Source organism: Equus przewalskii, chromosome 8, assembly GCF_037783145.1.
Source record: "Equus przewalskii isolate Varuska chromosome 8, EquPr2, whole genome shotgun sequence".
Lineage (NCBI taxonomy): Eukaryota > Metazoa > Chordata > Mammalia > Perissodactyla > Equidae > Equus > Equus przewalskii.
Window position 1 is genome coordinate 58148481 of NC_091838.1, and position 19325 is coordinate 58167805.

Below are 19325 nucleotides of genomic sequence, written 5' to 3' on the forward strand. Positions count from 1 at the left end.
TTAACATAGAATTTAAATATCAGAAAAAGAAATCTAATTTTCCTCTATGAAACCCATTAACATTTTAGACAAGGAGAAATGCAAAATGATGCAAAACAAAGAAAGTCCATTATACAAACATTGAGCCATAACGTGAAAATGTCAGCAGCCCTGTTGAAAACTAAGAAAGGGAAGAGGAAAATAGCTTAAAAAATATCTGCCCTTCTGAGCAGATCACACCAATTAGATTTGAGCAATGATCCTCAATACCATTACTTTTAGTCCATAAGCCCAGTAATATCTGTAAACATGATTTACTTGGATTTTTATTTGTCTTTGGGAGGACTTCATTAGGAATCACATTGTACCTAGCAGTTCTCAGGATTTAAAAATATGTATTCAAGATTCATTCTGTTAATTTATGTTTACTTAATTTAATCATGCAACAACTCTAGCACAGGTAGAAATAAGCCTTGAAATAAACAGGGAGCAAGAGTAATATCTCAGTATTATACACCAGGATATTTTAATATACTGAGTCATTATACTTTCCTGTCTCCTACTTCTGATATCATTAAGAAAGAATATTTTTACAAATGATAATTAGATTCATATTCCCATGTGAATATCTTTGATGCTATAACCTTTTTAATTTTTCAGTTTCTGTAACAGTTTCTGTTCATCTGACTTCTTAAGAAAATTTATAGGGGTCATTAGATTTTTTCAAATATTCTAACAGTAAAGATTTCTGAATATTGCTACTTAATTTATTTTGTTATATTAAATGAACATTCTGAACTTCCAAGAACCAATTTGATGTGATAGAGTGTAAATTTATTAAACACACAGCCGGTAACCACTTTGGTTTTACAACCACTTTACTTTCTTAGAGTCTTACACAGAGTAGAAGCTCAATAAATATATTATTTGAACATAATTTATTGTTCATTGATGTAATTCATCCATTTCTTATATTATAGTGCTGGTAAAATAGATTCATTTAATTCATATAACAACAGATGTAACCCACCGACCTATGGTTTTCAGTCTTGAACTTCTACCTATTTAATTGTCAGAATAGCTGATTTAAGTATAATAAAGTAGATCTGTAAGAATTTAATTTTAGTAAGTCAATTCAACACAAAAGCAAAACAATCTAAAAACTTTAGCTACTCTTTAGTGCATAATTATCCGAAACCATCCAATTATCATTACTGACTGACCAACTATAACTACTGCACACGTAGTGTGTTTAGCACTTACAGATGGGAGCTCAAACATTGAATTTCCATCTATTAAAAAGTATAATTGTATTTCTCAAATATTGAATGAGGAGAATATTGCTATTTAAAAAAAATACATAAATAAGCCCAAAGCCACAAATTACTTAACCTCTCTGAACCTTAGTTGTTTCAATTGTAAAATGGCAACTGTTAGAATGTCTGTAACTTATGGAGTTGTTGTTAGGGTCAAATAAAATTATACATGTAGAAAGGAGTTGTAAACTGCAAATTGATGATCAAATTTTGGACATCACTTCACCTTGTGTATTGCAATTATTTAATAAATATTCAGCATTTATATTTGCCAATTTTACTCTACCAAAATACTTACTGGTATAGACAAGTTGAAAGCCTTCATCTGTCCCTTCAGAATCTGAATTAAATTCTAGCCAGAGCTGATTTGAAGTACTGCTAAGAGTCAGTCCTCGCATAGATGCACCAGTGAAAGCACCTAGTAGATGAGTTGTTTTATCTTTTCCATCATAAATCTGCAAAATATATTTATAATTAAAACATAATATACCAACAGACTAATTCAGATCATGTATTTATATCTATGAAGAAGAGGAAATTATTATACTTGTCCTAAATCAGGTCACTACATGTTTTCCAAGGATAATTACATATATTAACTCCTACAAATATCAGGTTAAGCATTACAATTCCCATGGATAATTTTAAAGTGCTAAGTTCAGTAAACTCTAAGCAATACTCAAATTCATGTTATACAACTTTTGCTCTTATAATAAAAACAATGCCTTTTTATAGCAGACTATTTAAAATTGAGAATATGTACAGAAAGATTGGATTCCAAGACTGGTTGGTTGGTTGTTTTCATGCAGCTTGCTCAAGGGGACCAAATATGTACTTTTCTAAGAACATGATTAACATAAAATATACTTACTTCTTTTGCAATTTATATAACTTATCCATGTCCCTTAACTTATTTCATTTTTGACGTTCTTTAAAATATTGAGTACTAAATGCTTTTAGAAACTAATTTAACAAGGCAAAATATACAAAAGCAAAATTGATAAGTTCCCAAACATCCCTCTATCATTCTCATTCTTCTGGAGGTGCAAGTTCTCATTGTACTCTAATTTGCTTTTCTTTTTTTTGCTGAGGAAGATTCTCCCTGAGCTAAGATCTGTGCCAATGTTCCCCTATTTCTTACATGGGATACCTCCACAGCATGGCTGATGAGTGGAATAGGTCCGCACCCAAGATCTGAACCCATGAACCCTGAACCACTGAAGCAGAGCACACAGAACTTTAACAACTCAGCCAGAAGGCCAGCCCCTCTTTCTCTTTTTTCATACGTCAGCCACTACCACAGCATGGCCACTGATGAGTGGTGTAGGTCTGTACCCAAGAACCGAATCAGGGCCGCTGAAGTGGTGCGTGCCAAACTTAACCACTAGGCACAACAGCTGGTTTAAGTTTGCTTTTCTTTTATCAATGCATTATTGACATCTCTTCAGGTCAGCAGATATAGATTCTTCTTTTTGAGAGCTGTATAATATTTCATACAGTGACACTACCACAACTTGCTCTATCATTCCAATATTAATGAACTCAAGATTTTTCCACTAAAAGTAATACTGAAATAAACACCTTTTACATATAACCCCAGATTTTTTGGTTCTTGTATTTCAATAAGAAAGTTTACAAAATATGGGATTTCTGTGCTAAGATTTTCATGTATTGCCAGATTATTTTCCAAAAAGTGTATAGTAATTAGACTGAAGGTTTACCAACAGTGGATGCTACCATTCTTTTTCACTTGAGGCATGAATTTTCAATGTGGAAGTTATCCCCAGGTGGGTGAAAATTGGTTCTTGGGAAGATGATAAAGTGTTAGATATGATGATTTGCTGTCCTACAAAGATCAACTCTATCTGATAAACCTTATTCCGTAGTATTTAGTTTCATAGACTTGGGGCTGGGGCTCCTTAGGTGAATGATAATGAATTTAAAAAGTTGAGAAATATTGCCCAAAGTTACTTGTCTCTTGATTGAAATTGCATTACTTCTGACTTGGCATCAGAGTAAAAATTATGTCACTGAACTCCAGTTCAGCAATTTTGCCATAGCACGAGTATTGCCTAAAAGTTGTATTCATTACAGTGATGTCACTTAAGAAATGATTTTCAGGTGGTACATGGTGGAATTTTTTATTATTATATTAATCTGCATGATATACTTTTCTTGTGCTAAATTGTGGATTTAATTTGATAATCTATTTAGACTGTTTACTATAATTTATAAACAGAAACTTATATATAATTTCTAAATTCCTGCTTTTTTCCAAATTATCTTTATCATGTTTAGTATTACGTTGATGTTAATTTAATAAGATGAATTGAGAAATTTTCACTATATTTCTAATATTGCGATTATTCAAATAAAATAATGAGACTTTTCCATCTACAGAGTCAAGATTTTCTTCAACTCAAGGAAATGTTCTTGAGTTTTTGTTAACTTAATTATTCATTGTCTATTTGATCCTTTCATTTTCCACCTAGAATGCCTATTATTTGCATATTCAGTCTCAAAAACTGTACTGCAATTCCTATATTTTCTCTTCTGAAATGTATCTGTCTTTTCTCTGTACTATAAACAATCCTTCCCTGGATCTTCCACACTAACAATTAGATTTTCAGCAATGACTAATCTCTTTTTAGATTTTTTATTAAAATCTCAAGTTTTAAATATTTGGTCAGGTTCTGGAAAGTCTGTCTGTCTGTCTGTCTCTCTCTCTCTCTCTGTACTCTGCATTATCTCAAGATTTCTCATAACTTTCAAAATTATTTTCAAATTTCTCTTTTAATGGTTCCATAGCTCAAATTTAATGCATATCACCTGTTTTATGTATTTAACTAGGTCTTTCTTCCATCTGGTTACTGAATTTCCAGAAGTATGTTTATTTATCTTTAGCTATTTATAGTTTTATGTTGCTTTATTACTGATACAGGTTTCAAGTGTTATCAAGACAACAGACAAAGGTTTTCTTTAACATTCTATACAAATGTAGTTTTTGTTCAGAGCCCCTAGATTCTTCTTGTACCCATATTAGCTATACCTTTTCTGTAAAGAAATTCTTAAGTCTCCAGTGACAAGGCCCTCTGTGCTCAATCCCTTTGTGACTGAAAGAATCTACAGCATCACATGCACCCTCCAGGCTCTATCAGCTTATTTACTTGTTGTCATATTACCAAAGAGAGGGCGGTGGAAATAAGAGGGAGAAAGAGAGAAAGTGAGAGTCTTAAACTCAAGCCAACATGGTCACTGAATTCCTAACCGCAAACATCTTCCTGGTCTCTCTCTTCTTTTGAAAGGGTCTTTCTGAAAATTTTTTTTTTAATGTGTTAAAGAGTATTTAAAGCAAGAATTTATTTGTCTTCAAGAAAGCTAAACAAAATGATGAGGTTTGTTTGCTCCGTAATGTTTTTTGTTTGACTACCTAAGATTCAATTTTTCGTTTCTTAAGAATAGTAGGCACCAGGGATGATTCGGAGGCAAGGAAACACTGATAATCAGAAAACACAACTTCTGTATCCGTGAGTTTAAAATGTTCAATATTTTCAGAAGTCTGCTTCTGAATACATGTGTTTTATGACTCTCTATGTGATATAGTTTATAAATCCTACAGTTAAAACTACACATTCACAACCAAACCATTTAACCAGCCGATTCAATCGATCTTATTTTGTGGTTAATATTGCCAAGGTAACCTCAAAGAATATTTTCCTTTCAATTCTGTTACTTCTCACCAACATATAATTTCATTCTTACGCTAAATATAAGAATTGATTTTTAGATTCAACTAGTTCTGCTTTCATGTGCGGATACATTGTAAGAACTTTCAGTTTGTCAAAAACAGCCAAATAAAGGGAAAATATAAACTAAGCAACTACTTGATGTAACTGAGTAAATAAAAATTGGTTGTTAAAATATGTTTTTAGTTTTTAAGAAAAAAATCTCTCAATTTTTTTCTCAAATTTCAGGTGGTAATGAAAAAGAGATGTAATGATAGCAGAAACCATTACTTTACTCAATACATATAAATCATTCCTATATATAATAACATAAAAAGTTACAAGATGATTCAACACTTATTTAGTTTCATGCATTGTGTTAGGTGCTGGGAATAAAATGGAGAAAGAAAAATTAAGACATCACTCTCAACCTGAAGGAGATTTAAAAAAATAATCCAATATTTTGTGTTGCAAGAGAGACAAATTTATATTGTCTTTCTACTTTTAAAGCTAGAAGCATACTTTTTTTATTTCTCAAAATAAACTTTCTTTAAGAAATTATTTTAAAAATAATCATCAAAAGAAAATGCATGACAAAAGCTATTTTCAAAAGAAAAAAATTCTCTTAAGCCTAGCTAAGAGGATCTAACAGTTTATTTAACAAAGTCAAGTCAAAAGGTAGAAGAAAATAATATAGAAGCACCACTATAATCATCAAATTAAAATGAAGTGTGATCATTCAATTGTGAAATTTTGGAAGCATGTATAAAATTATCAAATCAAAATGAAACACAAGGTGTAAACTAGGAAGGCTTCAAAAAGAGAAGAGTTTTATAGTAATGATCAAGTCAGCGCTGTTTAACTTGTAAATAAAATCCTTCAAATGGATTAAAATACATACGGAAGCATAACGGTAACAAAGAAGGACAACGCAGTACAGCCAAAGACAGATCACTTTTGAAGTAAATAGGAATCCAAGCACACAAATAAGAAAATCAAACAAACAAAATGTACCTTTCACTTAAAAGTAACTTTATAGCACAGAGTGTTTATATTGGGTCCGATCACAACCACACAGAACTTTTATTTGAGATTATTGCTTCTCATATTTCTATTCTAAATAAAACCAGGATCTTTAAGTACGTTTTTATTTATTTGAGCCTATTTGCCTTTTTCTTTTTGAAAGTATATTATTGTTCTTTTCAGCATATGTCTTAATATCTTGTTTTTTCAGAAATTTAAAAAAGAATATGATAACTGTATAATATTACATGTTTTAGTTGGAAGGGAGAGGACTCTGGTGTTCTCCACAGAAATGTTCTCAGTTACTTAGTGCCTAATTCAGATGACGAAGACTTAAGTTTCATGTCAAATGCAGAATTTCAAGTTAACTTTAATATCATGAAAGGCATTGAGAGCTTTCATAACATTAATGAAACACTTTGATGAATCTCTAGTTTGTTAAAGGGTTGCAATTAATCTCGTAGTCTTACACTAGAACACACTAGAATTTAATATTGCCTTGTTTCAATTATCAAACCTTTTGTGATGGATCAGGGCCTGAAATTTAGTTATGGTGTAGGGACTCTCCTAGATCTGGAACATCAAACCCTATTATGCTCATGAACACTCAAAACTGTTGTTGTTGTTAATAGTAAAATAAATGCATAATTAGAAGGCAGATTATCAGTTATTTCTCTAATGAATTAGCAAGTAAGCTGTTATCTGAACCCCAAAGCAGAAAGTACAGAAAAAAGTCCAATCAAAAGAAAGAAAGCACATATATACACATGTATAATTATACAAACTTTCAAATCATTTCTGCTTATGGGGTCTAGAATTTTCGTTATTGGTCATTTGTTTTATAGGTTGATTTGGAAATTTAAATAAATTTTTCTAATAAGGTGAGTGAGATGTCAAAGTTTGAATGAAAAACAAAAATAATTTTTACAATGGTTAACCGAAAAGGACAATATTCTAACCCTTATTATGTTCTCTCCAAAGATAATATGAAGCAGAGCGGAGAACTTTTGTTTATATTCAAATATTTATCTCTTTGAAATGGCTATATAATGTGTACTCAATTGTAAGAGTTAGTATACTGTAGTGAGAGAGTCAAGGGGCACAATGAAGGGTCAGTTTTTCAGGGGCCTTAGCTTTGTGGTTATGTAACAAAGCTGAAGTCCCAACTCTACCATTAAAGCTGTCTGGCCTGTCACAAATCATTTCACTTCTGTGATCTTCAGTATGGGAGAGAAGGAAGGGTTTTATGAGGCCTAATATAGCACTCTACGCAAATGGATGTTAGGCGGTGCTTTTGAGGGGAGAGAGAACAAAGGATTACCAGTGAATAAAAAGCCAAGTTGGAAGATGTGTGTGGTGGACTTTGTGAGACCACTGGTCTGCTGACAAATGCTTAATAACCAGCTCTCAAACAAACAAAACTGGTGAATGTATAAATCTATACATATGCTTTTTTTAAAAAAATAACTTTTATTGCTATAAAGAGAGGTTGACAAGCTTTTTCTGAAAAGGATAGATAGTAAATATTTTAGGCTGTTGGGGGCATGATATCTCTGTTGAAACTACTCAATATTGCCATTATAGCACAAAAGGAGCCATAGACAATATGTACATGAGTGAACGTGGCTTTTTCCCAATAAATGTATATTTACAGAAACAGATTTGAGGCCTGATTTGGCCTACAGACTATCATTTGTGAATCCCTGATTTAAGGGATGTGTAGCATACAATTTGAAAATAGTAATAAAACATACAATATTGATTATAGTAAATTTCATAGAGCTAATTGATTCTTACAAAATGCTTTCGGCGTTTTTGGCAGAACTTTTGTATCTGCAACTCATGACTGCAACTGACAAAAAAGAGTAGTTCCTAAGTGAATATTGCTTGATTTTTCCATGTTAATAAGTAAGATGAAAGTGAAACATCAAAAACAAACAATGTTATATCAGAACTTCACTGATTTGTAAATGACCCAAGTAACTTTGCTAAATTGAATAATAGTTTTCAAATACTAGAAAAGATATTTTCTCAATTGTTTGTGCAATTCACAATAGCTACAGACACAACATGTTCCTACTTAAGTAAAGACAATGAGTAAAACAATAAATCAAGATTTGTAGTATTTTCCAAATTCTGCACTGAAATATTCCTACCATGACGAATATCAAGGTATCAGTGTGTCATCACTGAATGCAGAATTGGGAAGAAATGCACACCTGGACATAGTATTTCTACTATAGAGATACAATATACATAACTAACCTAAAAAGCACACGTAATAGTAAAAGTAACAAAATAATTAAGAAATGAAAAGCTGTTTGTATTACCTTTGTTTTTAATATAACTTAATTGTAAGTCAATTTAAGTATAATCTACTTCAATTTAATTTTTAATAATGGCTGTGTTTAACAACTAGCTCACAAAATTACTGAAAATTTAACAGTAGGCTCTCACAAGTGGTACTCCCAAAAACTTACACACAGGTTAGGAAAGATGCTTGAAAATAATACGTCTTAGAAAACAACATACAACAACAAATGACACATTAATAACTTTCTTATAATTCTAAAAGAATGTTACTATTCAAGTCCTTTAACTATCTAATTTTTCATAAATATAACATCAATTTTCCTAACTTGTCTTTCAGATTCTCAAAACCAATTTTGAGTTATTTTATTGGCTCTTCTCCATAATCATCCATTTAGTCTAGATTTTGCATAAGAAATAAGTCTTTAAACTACACAATACTAAGTGTGGTAAAAAGATTGCTTGAATTTTATCCCTGCTATGTTCCTCTATTTAAACATAGTGCTCAGTCTTTTTCTGAAAGTAAAAACAAATGAATAAAAACACAGCTACAACAAAGAAAAAAAACAGTATTTCTGATTGGTATTCAGCTTTTGTCTTACCAGGCTGACAATGGAAAGTATTCATTGTTGACTGTTTAGAGCCTACATAAAATAAACACCTTCTATGAATATTAGCTGAAAGAATTAATTAAATTACATATCTTGAGTGAGGGTTTGAGAAGTTCAACATTCTTGCCTATTGAAAGGAACAGAACCAAAGAAGGATATATTCATGATTCCCAACCCTGCTGCTCATCAGACAATCTGGAAATCCTTATAAAAATCCATAAACTCAGATGCAGATCAGCTAAAGCAGTTTTCCCCAGATCTACTGAATCAGAAAACCTGGCAGTGGTACCAGGAATAAACTACCCACGGTCACGACATGATCATCTACTCTTGATACAAACTTCACTAGTGTGGTTATAAATAACTAAAGCAGTTTATGAAAAGAGGGAGGACTAGAGAAAGTGCGTGAATAAGCGAGCATCAGCCTGAATGGTGAGCTCCCAGAGAGGAAGGGGGTGTGTGTGTGTGTGTGTGTGTGTGTGTGTGTGTGTGTAGATGTAGATATAGACAAATACACACACACTTTTCTTTTATTGTTGCTGTTTTTGTTTGTCGGAATCCAATACAGTGATGCTATACAGTAAATGAAACCAGAAAAAAAGAATAAAGCTTTTTCAAATCTTATGTAAAGATTAGAAGAGAATGTTATTCCAAAGAACATAGCCAATCCTACCACAAGAAAAACAATGCTTGGAAGTTCTCTCAGGCAAGGGGCAGAGAGTTCTATAACGGGCTATTTGTTTTACTTATTTCTTCTTATTTCCTAGTCTGAATGAAAGAAGAGAATCGACTCCACTAGGTTTCATATTGGAAAGCCCTGGGATGGGGATGGTCTCTCACAGACTAGTTTGCAGTTAGGCACATGGCCTTCCATCCTCAGAGGACTTTGGGCTGCACCTCTTGAGAATTAATCGTTTGTCCATAGGAGGCTGCATCTGTCTGCTTGTGCATGCTTAACTGTGTCTATGTCAGTAGGTATCTTTGAACTAATGGTTGTCCATGGGATTAATGGGAGGAATAAGGTAACAGATAAGCATTTTACATTTTACACAGGTGGAGAAATCATAAAGAAGACAGACTTGAAGTGTAAAAGCCCATCCCAACCTGTCTCTATAGAGCGCTTGCTGAAGTTATTTTAAAGTAATACTTTAGAATAAACTCCAGGAAAGACTATCATTAGGGGGATAATTGAATTGGTGTTTTTTCCATTGTAATATTTACTTTGGGAAACATATATATTCCAGAAAAGTTACCAAAAAAACTTAAAAAATTGCTGGAAATATAAATTTTCATCCTTTCACTCATGAAAGAAAAATCACTATTTAATAAAATACACTAAAGGGCCTTAAATTGAATTTTCCTGCCTTCCATTGTCTCGCACTATCACATCCCCTCATATTGCCACTTATTACTGAGGTCCTGTCATTCCTCAAGGTAACACATGTCACAAGTGCATGTGACCTTACTCTAAATAAGTAAGACATTGGTCAGAAAGCACCCTGAGGAACACAGTAGGGCTATTTTTTTTAAAGGCATCACCTGTTATCCTAAATGAATTTTCCAAATAATAAACCTCACTCAGTATGGAAAAGTAATAGACAATTTTCAAGCATCGGAAAGAAAGAGGGGAGAAGTATTTTAGGAATGGTCGTGGTAGGCATGGGGAAGCACTTCCTGACTTTCAACTCATAAACGCATGTTTATTGTTGTTGCTTATGCAATACAGATTAGCGGCTGGGTTTACACTTCTGCTCTATGTCTTGATACATTTTTTCCCCATAATCTGCAAAAACTAAGCACTGCCTCAATTCTATGTACAAGCATCCTTTTAATCTCAATGTTGACTCCAATTTAGCAAATAAAACATTTTAACAGGAAAATTCAAACAACGAACTAGAGATGGAAGAGATTTATAAAGTGAATTTCTGTTGCCTGTTGGGGAAAAATGCAAAAAACAGGAATGGCCCTAAATTAATACTAAAATTGTATACATCTAGGTGTACTGCAGGAAGCTTTTCCCATGTCCATACAAATCTTATAAGCACACAATACTGTTTGTGTTAAAGAATCATCAATTATCATCCAAATTACTTTCTTTTTAAAAGAAGAAAACAACCAACAGTCTTAAAATCACTGCTTAAACAAGAATGTCCTACCTCTACCAATCTGGGATATCATAATGTTTTTTGAAGATTTGTGAAAACAGAATTATGTTAAATTTCTTACCTGGCTTAAGGAAATCTTGACAATTAAGAAAAATACATGTAATTATTTAAAAAATATTTAAATGTGATTATATAGAAGTGTTTATTTTTACTCTAATAATAAATATAAGCTATATTTACCAAAAGACTTACTTTTCAAAATATGAAACTGTGAATATGGAAATATTTATTTGCCTAAAATTATATCTTTTACAAAAGTGGGACATTTGACTATTTCAAATTTTTTAAACAAATTAATTAATTTTACACTAAATGTTTATTATTAACAAAGTATATTTTTTCTTAAATAATTTATAGATATTGATTTGTTAGTTTTATATATTCATAAAATATGAATTTTTGTAGTCATAAATGCAAAGAATTATCCACATCAACAGATAAAAATATGTTATTTAATAGACATCAAAATAAAAACAAACTGCCACTATATTTCCAAAAGAAGTGACCATTCTTGTGTTAGTTATGTTTTGTATATAATATTTATTGAATATAAGACGTTTGGCATAAAAGTTCTTATTTTTATGTTACGGAAACTAAAATTTATGTAGCATAAAATAAAAATTTACTTATTATAAATAAACATTGGAAACAAAACATTCTACCTCAATGAAAATAGTAATAGGAAAATTGGAAATAATGTATAAAGTTATATCTATGAATGGTAGAATCAATTTATGGTTGATTATATATATATATATATGTATTGACATATATTTAATAACTAGAAATGATCAAAATACAAGTATGTCTGAGTTCACCTACCTTAAGAACATCTCCTTGTGCTAAATGAAATGTTCTGGCTGAAATATTAATTCCCTTTCCTGCTTGAACCTGAATACTATAAATGCATTCATGGTTGTTTTCGTAGTTGAGTGGATAATTTGGAGAGAGCAAAATTCCTTCATTGTTTGTTGCAGACGCACCACATTCAGCTGCAGGTAAAACAGAATATTGAAGTACAGTTTAATAAAAAGCATCATCATTTTCAAGTAATGTAATGTATGGAAATATAAATGCGTTTTATTTTAATTAGAGCCTAACAGGAAAACGATGTACAGAATGACTGTGTGTTGTGGATGATTCATTCACTCTCAAATAATGTATTAGAAGAAGGAACTGCTGCCCATGGACAGGACACTTGTACATAAATGGAAGTATACAATAATTTCAGTATCTCCCCCTCCCAGATGAAAGGACAGCATGGAAAAAGATGAGAGCAAAAGATTTTCAGGATGTATTTTAAGCTTGTAGATCTCTGATTAATTTATTACTTTTACTTTTATAATTTAATTATTTTAAAGTATTAAAAAGGGTAGAGAAATCAATTTTGTTTTAGAATGATTCTTATTGGATATTGTTATTTTTACCTTGTTTGAATTGGGTGCTTTTTCCTCCCAATAGTCAGCATTCCTCTGATCCAAGAACTTCAGTAACAAAACCAGAAATAAATACTACATTTCCTTTGAAAACTGCTAGAATAGGTAAAACCCACTAACCAATAATTATAACAAACTGGATACCTTTGGAAATTGTATCATCTTTCTCAGTTTAAAAGACAGAATGAATTAGGGCATTATCATAATCAGTATATGGTACTGCTGACACTCCAGGACTAATTTTGCAGAATTTGAGGAAGCGTCTAACCTCTTAGAGAAAATTGAAAATTTTTCTGTTTTTTTCAAATGTAATTTTAATTTATTACTTTCTAAACCTTGTAGCAATACTGCAATATCAAAGTTCTTATAATTCCCAAACATGTTCCTTATGTCTCAGAAATTCACTAAACTCAGTTTCCTACCTTATCTAATAACTTGCTTCATATTAGCGTATAATAGGCCAGAGAGTCATATTTTTCAAAGGTTTAACTGAACAGAAAATAAAGCAAGTTATTATTTTTCCAAAAAATAAGATTTTAAAAATAATGATTCATGAAAACAGTCATAGAAAGTATATAACAAGGTGGAGGATAATGAATTGCTTTACCTTTTAAATGCTTAAACATTAACAAAAATAAGGCAAAAGTAAAAAGCCTAATGAGGAAGTGAAAATGATCAGTCTGGAGCAGTCAGTATAATATCGAAATAGTGTGAAATATAATAAAAACTAATGATGTGACGTTTACAATCAACCAGTCACATGAAGAAGTGTTACCCAAAAGAGTTCCTCCAAGTTCTTTTAAAGGAAAAAAAAAAAACCTCACAGACTCCCAATATTGACTTAAATTACTTTTATTTTGTTACTTAAATATGTTCAACATAAAAATAAATATGTCCTTATGCTTTCAGCTGTATACAATTATAAAACCAAAACAGGTTTACAAATACTGAACAAAACTATAAAAATAATGAAATTTAAAATAGCAAAGTGTATCTAATGTGGCAAAAGATTTTGTTTTCCTGAAATTAAATTGCCATTGGCAATGTGAATAAGGAACCAGCTGCTAGAGTACAGACTTTTGGAGTTCGCTATGCCTTGAATTACACTATGCTGTGTAATGATTCAGTTCTCCATAATTTTTCCCCTCTCTGAACTGCTGAGAAAATTTCATCTGTATAGTACAACATGATGCCATGTGTTCTTCACTTAGCGGAAAAGAATCATTTATGTTTTAAATATGCCTCATTTCCTTCTCACAACCTTGTTAGAATTCAGGTATGCTTGTGGGAGCATGAAGACAAATGTATCAGATCATTCAGATGATCCAGAATGCATATATATTTTTATCAGTTGGATTATTTATTAGAGAATGAAAACAGCTTTAAATTGTTATATAGAATCATGGAGTTTTGAGAATATGTTCTTGGGTGCCAGCTTGCAAAACACTGATACATTGATTAAGAGCTCAGGCTTTAAAATTCAGAGATCTAGTTTTCAAAATTAAGCTTTATCTCCTATCTATGTGGCTGTGTCAAGTTATTCATTCTTTCTAAGCCTGAATATTGTTATTATTACAATGGAAGTAATAATACTCTCCTCAGAGGGATGTTTTCTTCGTGTGTTGTGTGAGTTGATAATTTATGTAGATAATATATGTAGAGCATTTAGTACAGGGCTGGCATACAACAAGAGCTCAATAAATTAAAGCTATCATTATGAATATTTTGAGTATAAATACCAATGGTGGCATCATGTCATACACACAGAAAAAGAGTTTAGGATATTTATATTGCCCCCAATGTGACTAGCCAGATGTAGAAAGATATTTATGTGTGAAAAGCCAGAGGACTCTTCCTAATTTTGAAGAATCATTTATGATATTAAAATTATTTTAACAACTTGTTTAAACTGAGCAAAACACAATCTCCCTGCCTCCTCCCAAAAAAAGCCAAGTAATAAGTTACTTCAACTAACCTTTAAAATACACTAATAATTTATTAAGTTCCAACATCTGAATAGGTGGTAAAGTGCCTTCTCCCATGAACATTATTGGGTTTATACTGTATAGTTTAAAGGAGATTTGCTTTTATATGAAAAAATAATCTGTTTTGTTATATTTTAATATTTCAGTTGGTTTAAAATGGCTATAAATGATTTTCTACTTGGTGAAACAAAATCAGGACTTAAACCAGAATGGAAGAATTAAGGGGAAAAAAGGGGATTAAACTAGCACCTTTCTCATTTAATCAGGACTGACTATAAACTGTGGGGCCCAGTGCAAAACGCAAATGCACTGCCCCTTGTTGAACACGTATTAAGAATTTCAAGAGACCAATAGAGCAGTAAACCAAGCATGAGGCCCTTCTTAGCATGTAGCCCTGTGCGATTACATGAGTTTCACATCTAGCAAGCCAACTCTGCATTTATTCCTCACAAAAACTCTACAAGGTAAAACTTGTTTTCTCTAGTTTTATAGATGAAGATTCCAAAGTCCGCTTTCTTGCCAAAATCAAAAAAATAATGTGCATCAGAGCTGAGATTTACACTGGGATTTTCGTCTGTCATTGCCCATGGTGTTAAAAGTGTAAATACAGAATATCTCTTTCAGATCAAAATAATTTTTTAGTGTTCAGGAGGCACTATTAATAATTATCCCACACAACAGGTGCAAATAGAGACTATCCTAGATAAACTGGTACATAAGGTTGCTTTTTTCTTTGTGGTTTAACTGCTGCACACATTACTTAAGGACATTCTATGTGGGCCGGGGCATGTCCTGGAGGTCAGAACATATCCATCCCACATTAATTTATAAATCTATATTCCACTATACATAATTATTAACATTCAGAATGATTATTTCATATCTTGAAAGAAGATCTTGAAGCATAAAAAATAAAAATCTGTTCAGAATGTTATATATATAGGAAAACAAACAAATTTATTTTTTCAATAATGTTTTAGTAAAATAAAATTTCCTACTCTCAATAAGTTAAGGAGGAACTTATTTAACCACAATGCTAAACTCTAGAAGCTACGTGATTAATAAAGAATTCATTTTTACAAGGAATCTCATCTTTGGTTTTATCTTTGAAGTTAAAATATACTCAACACTGGCGTCCCAGCATTCAGTGTAGGACTAACATTTGCCCTGTGCAAGCTTGCTTTCCGCACTTTGGCTACAGCAGTCTTGCTTGCCAACTGGAATTGAACAGGATCTAATGTTGAAATTAACAACAAACTTTGCACAGTTTGACCATATGCCCATGTCTAGCAATGAACGTACTTCTATCTCTGTTGTGTAATAAGCTAATATGATATTTTCGAAGTGCAAATCTGATCCTGTACTTTCCTGTACTTTTTGTCTAAAATATACTTACCCTGAACAAGTCAAAGTCCACAGAATATCATACAAGGCCATCTACAATGTGAACTCAGTCTGCCTTTCTAGCTATTACCCGTCATTCTCTCCCACAGGCCATGTAAATCAGTTATCCTGAACTACTGGCCCTTTGCCACAGTCTCACACTCTGAGCCTTTGTACACGCTGTTTTCTCCGCATTGAGGCGCTACCTCTACTCCCAAGAGATGTGATTTTAGGCCCAAATAAAGAAGAAAATGACTTGATATGGAATTATACTGTTATGGTTCCTTCCAGCATCAGGTGGCTGTGATGGTGTATGAAATGAATGAAATTTTTTCACACTGAAGTAACAGGGACAAGTCTCACAAATAACAGTCATGGCTGCAATGTTCACGAATGTCTAAAAACAACACCCTAACTACAACATTTTCATTGCATATGACATGAATATCACAGAAAGTTTTCATAAAGCATATTTAAAAATAAGAAGATGTAAGTATTGGCAAACTGTGATTAAGTATACTTAAAATACGTTAAAATTAACTGAGAAAAAGACCTAGCAGCAGAGCAGCTAGCCCCAAGAGAGGAGAAGGATAGTTAGTTTATCCTAGCAAGATAAAGTTTTTAAATAAAGAAACATCAACTACACAGGAAAGAGGAATTTGAATAAAAGAAGTTCTAGAAATTCAAGTGGGAAAGATGAGTTGAAAATAGTCATCATCCCCCAGCCATAGTGACATTTACGAACAGTATGCAGCTGTCACTGAACAAACACAAATCTGTGACTCACCACATCAGGGCAAGGCCAGGGTTTTTAGGCAGGTGCTGTAGTGAATTGCATATATGGTGTAACATATGTATGGGAAACATTTGTCATGATAAAAGCAAAGCTATAGGTCATTCTAATATACACCATTAATATATTTACTTAACAGGATACCTTGGTAGAGAATGTATACTAAGATATTTAAAGTGGCTAAAGGCAGATAATGGTATGCTTTAATTAGAAAAAACATATTGATTGATTCATTTAATAAGTATTTATTAAGTCCTTATTACATTCTAGGCATGGGAGATACAGTGTTGAAACACTCATAGAACTTACTTTCCAGCAGAAAAGACAGATGTTTACTACATAATCATTCAAATAAGTGCATAGTATGTGAAAATATATAACTGGGAGCCCTTACCTGTTCTGAATGAAGACAAGACTTCTCTGAAGGGCTGAAATTAGTAAATTAAGAAGGGAGAAGGCAGTTTAAGGAGGGGGGAAGTATTCCAAACAGAAGGAACATTTCTGAAAACATTACGGGGGGCACGGTAAGAGGTTCTGGGGACTGAAGGACCCAGTATGGGAGAGGTTTTACTTGTACAAGGTTGATCTAGAGGTAAGTCCCTTGGGATGAGGGTTTCTTTTGTATTTTTTCTCGTATGGTAAGAAAAAATTGTTTGTTTGTTTCTTTTTAGGTGTGTAAGAAAGTAGATGTCACTTGGACGAGCTGCTTATTGTTTTTGTGGCAAGGGAATACTACAGACTTTACTGCTTGGCAAGTTAGCTGCAGAAGATGAAGATTGGAGGAGAAACTTGAAAGACCTACATTCACAAAATATTTTTTTTGTGATTTGGGGTCGGAAAACTATTGCTTCCTGAAGGAGCTGCAATGTTTTCTGGAAGTGAGGTAAGCACACTTTTCCCTCCCTTAACATAAGCCCAGCACCTTGTTTCCCTCATGCTTTGTTCTAGAATGAATTTTATGTTCTCGATAACTGATGTCAGTAACTTATAAAGTCTAAGTCTGTTAATACAGATTTCCTACAAAACAATCAATGTTAAAGCATTAATAAGCGATAATGTCTCCTCTCTCTGATTTGAACTGGGAGGTCATCTTTAAATCACAGGAATTAATAATATGAACATATTACATAATTTAGCAGGATGTTAAGAAAATATTTTTGGAGAATAGACCTTCTTTATAGAATATAAATATTTTTATATTTATAGAATACAAATATTTTCTGTGAATCGTCAATCCTCATACTATATTATGATACTTTTATTTTGTGAAAAACGAATCCTATTCATATAAAATATTTTTATTTAAGCATGCAGATTAAGAAATCTATTCAAGTTACCAATACGAAATCCTTTGCTGAGTTGAAAATAACATGTTGATAAATGTGGCCTTGGTTGGATTGGAGCAGGAGCGATATGTGCACTGGAATCTGGTGATAAGAGTCACCGCTACAGTGAGGAATTCACTAGCGCAGGGATATCCATTGAATTTCACTTTTTTCTACTTACTGAAAAACAGGTCAGCCCATGCATCATCAATCTCCATTACTGGGGGAGGAAAATCTGGTAGCATCTATTGTGTGCACACAGTCATATATTTCCAGATAAACCAGTAAAATGCTTTTCAGTAATTTGGCTGGGAAATTTGAAAAATGTCTATGATCAGTGAAGTTTGCAGTTATTTTTAAGAATTTGCATTGCAACTGAATCTCGTCTTTTATGCTATTTTGATAGCACAATGGGTTATTTTAAAGTTGTTTGTGGAAGTAGTTAAAATAAACTTCACTTGGATTATTCAAAAAACTTAGAAAGTTTTCAAACCTAAACACACGGTATGCTAAGTCAAGTAAAGTGCAGCATCAAGTAGAAAGACATTTTTTTTTTTAAAGATTTTATTTTTTCCTTTTTCTCCCCAAAGCCCCCCGGTACATAGTTGTATATTCTTCGTTGTGGGTCCTTCTAGTTGTGGCATGTGGGACACTGCCTCAGCGTGGTTTGATGAGCAGTGCCATGTCCGAACCCAGGATTCGAACCAACGAAACACTGGGCCGCCTGCAGCGGAGCGCGCGAACTTAACCACTCGGCCACGGGTCCAGCCCCAAGTAGAAATACATTTTTATACGTTTAATTATTACCAGAAGAAAATTAATGGTAATATATGACTGTGTTCATATAAGAGGCTGTGGTGGGGGCATTCAAACTGTCAAATCCAAATCAACTATTCTTTTTTGTCATAAGTGTGAATTTACCTATTTGGGGTTTTGTTTGTGTGTTTGTTTTCAGTTTTTATCAACTAATGGAGTCCATTACGTTCCAAATCTAATTTCTACCATGTTTCATCAAATTAAGATGCCATTGATTGTAAGAGGCACCACTATTTTATGTCTCTAAAAAAACAAAAAAGTTGTCAAAAATCTATGATAATCATTGATTATGAGACATACCAATTTCAGAGATATTGTTTTTTTGAAAGAAGCATCTAAAAATTGTAATATATGATAAAATGTATTAATAAGATTGAACGCATTTAGAAGTACTTCTCCTAATATGCCTTTATGACTTGGCAATATCAACAACACATTTGTTCTTTGCAAATTTTTTG

The 19325-nt window shown here is 32.4% G+C and overlaps 1 protein-coding gene across 7 annotated transcripts in view; it reads right to left on the reverse strand.

Moving 5' to 3' along the window:
- Positions 1–19325, reverse strand: part of CSMD3 (CUB and Sushi multiple domains 3) — a 1172992-nt gene that overhangs the window by 301667 nt on the left and 852000 nt on the right. For all 7 annotated transcript variants that reach the window (XM_070630871.1, XM_070630869.1, XM_070630875.1 and 4 more), the window contains 2 exons: positions 11952–12121; positions 1594–1750 (listed from right to left, as the gene is read on the reverse strand). In XM_070630871.1, the coding sequence (XP_070486972.1) occupies positions 1594–1750; positions 11952–12121 (327 nt within the window). The remainder of the gene's footprint in view (positions 1–1593; positions 1751–11951; positions 12122–19325) is intronic.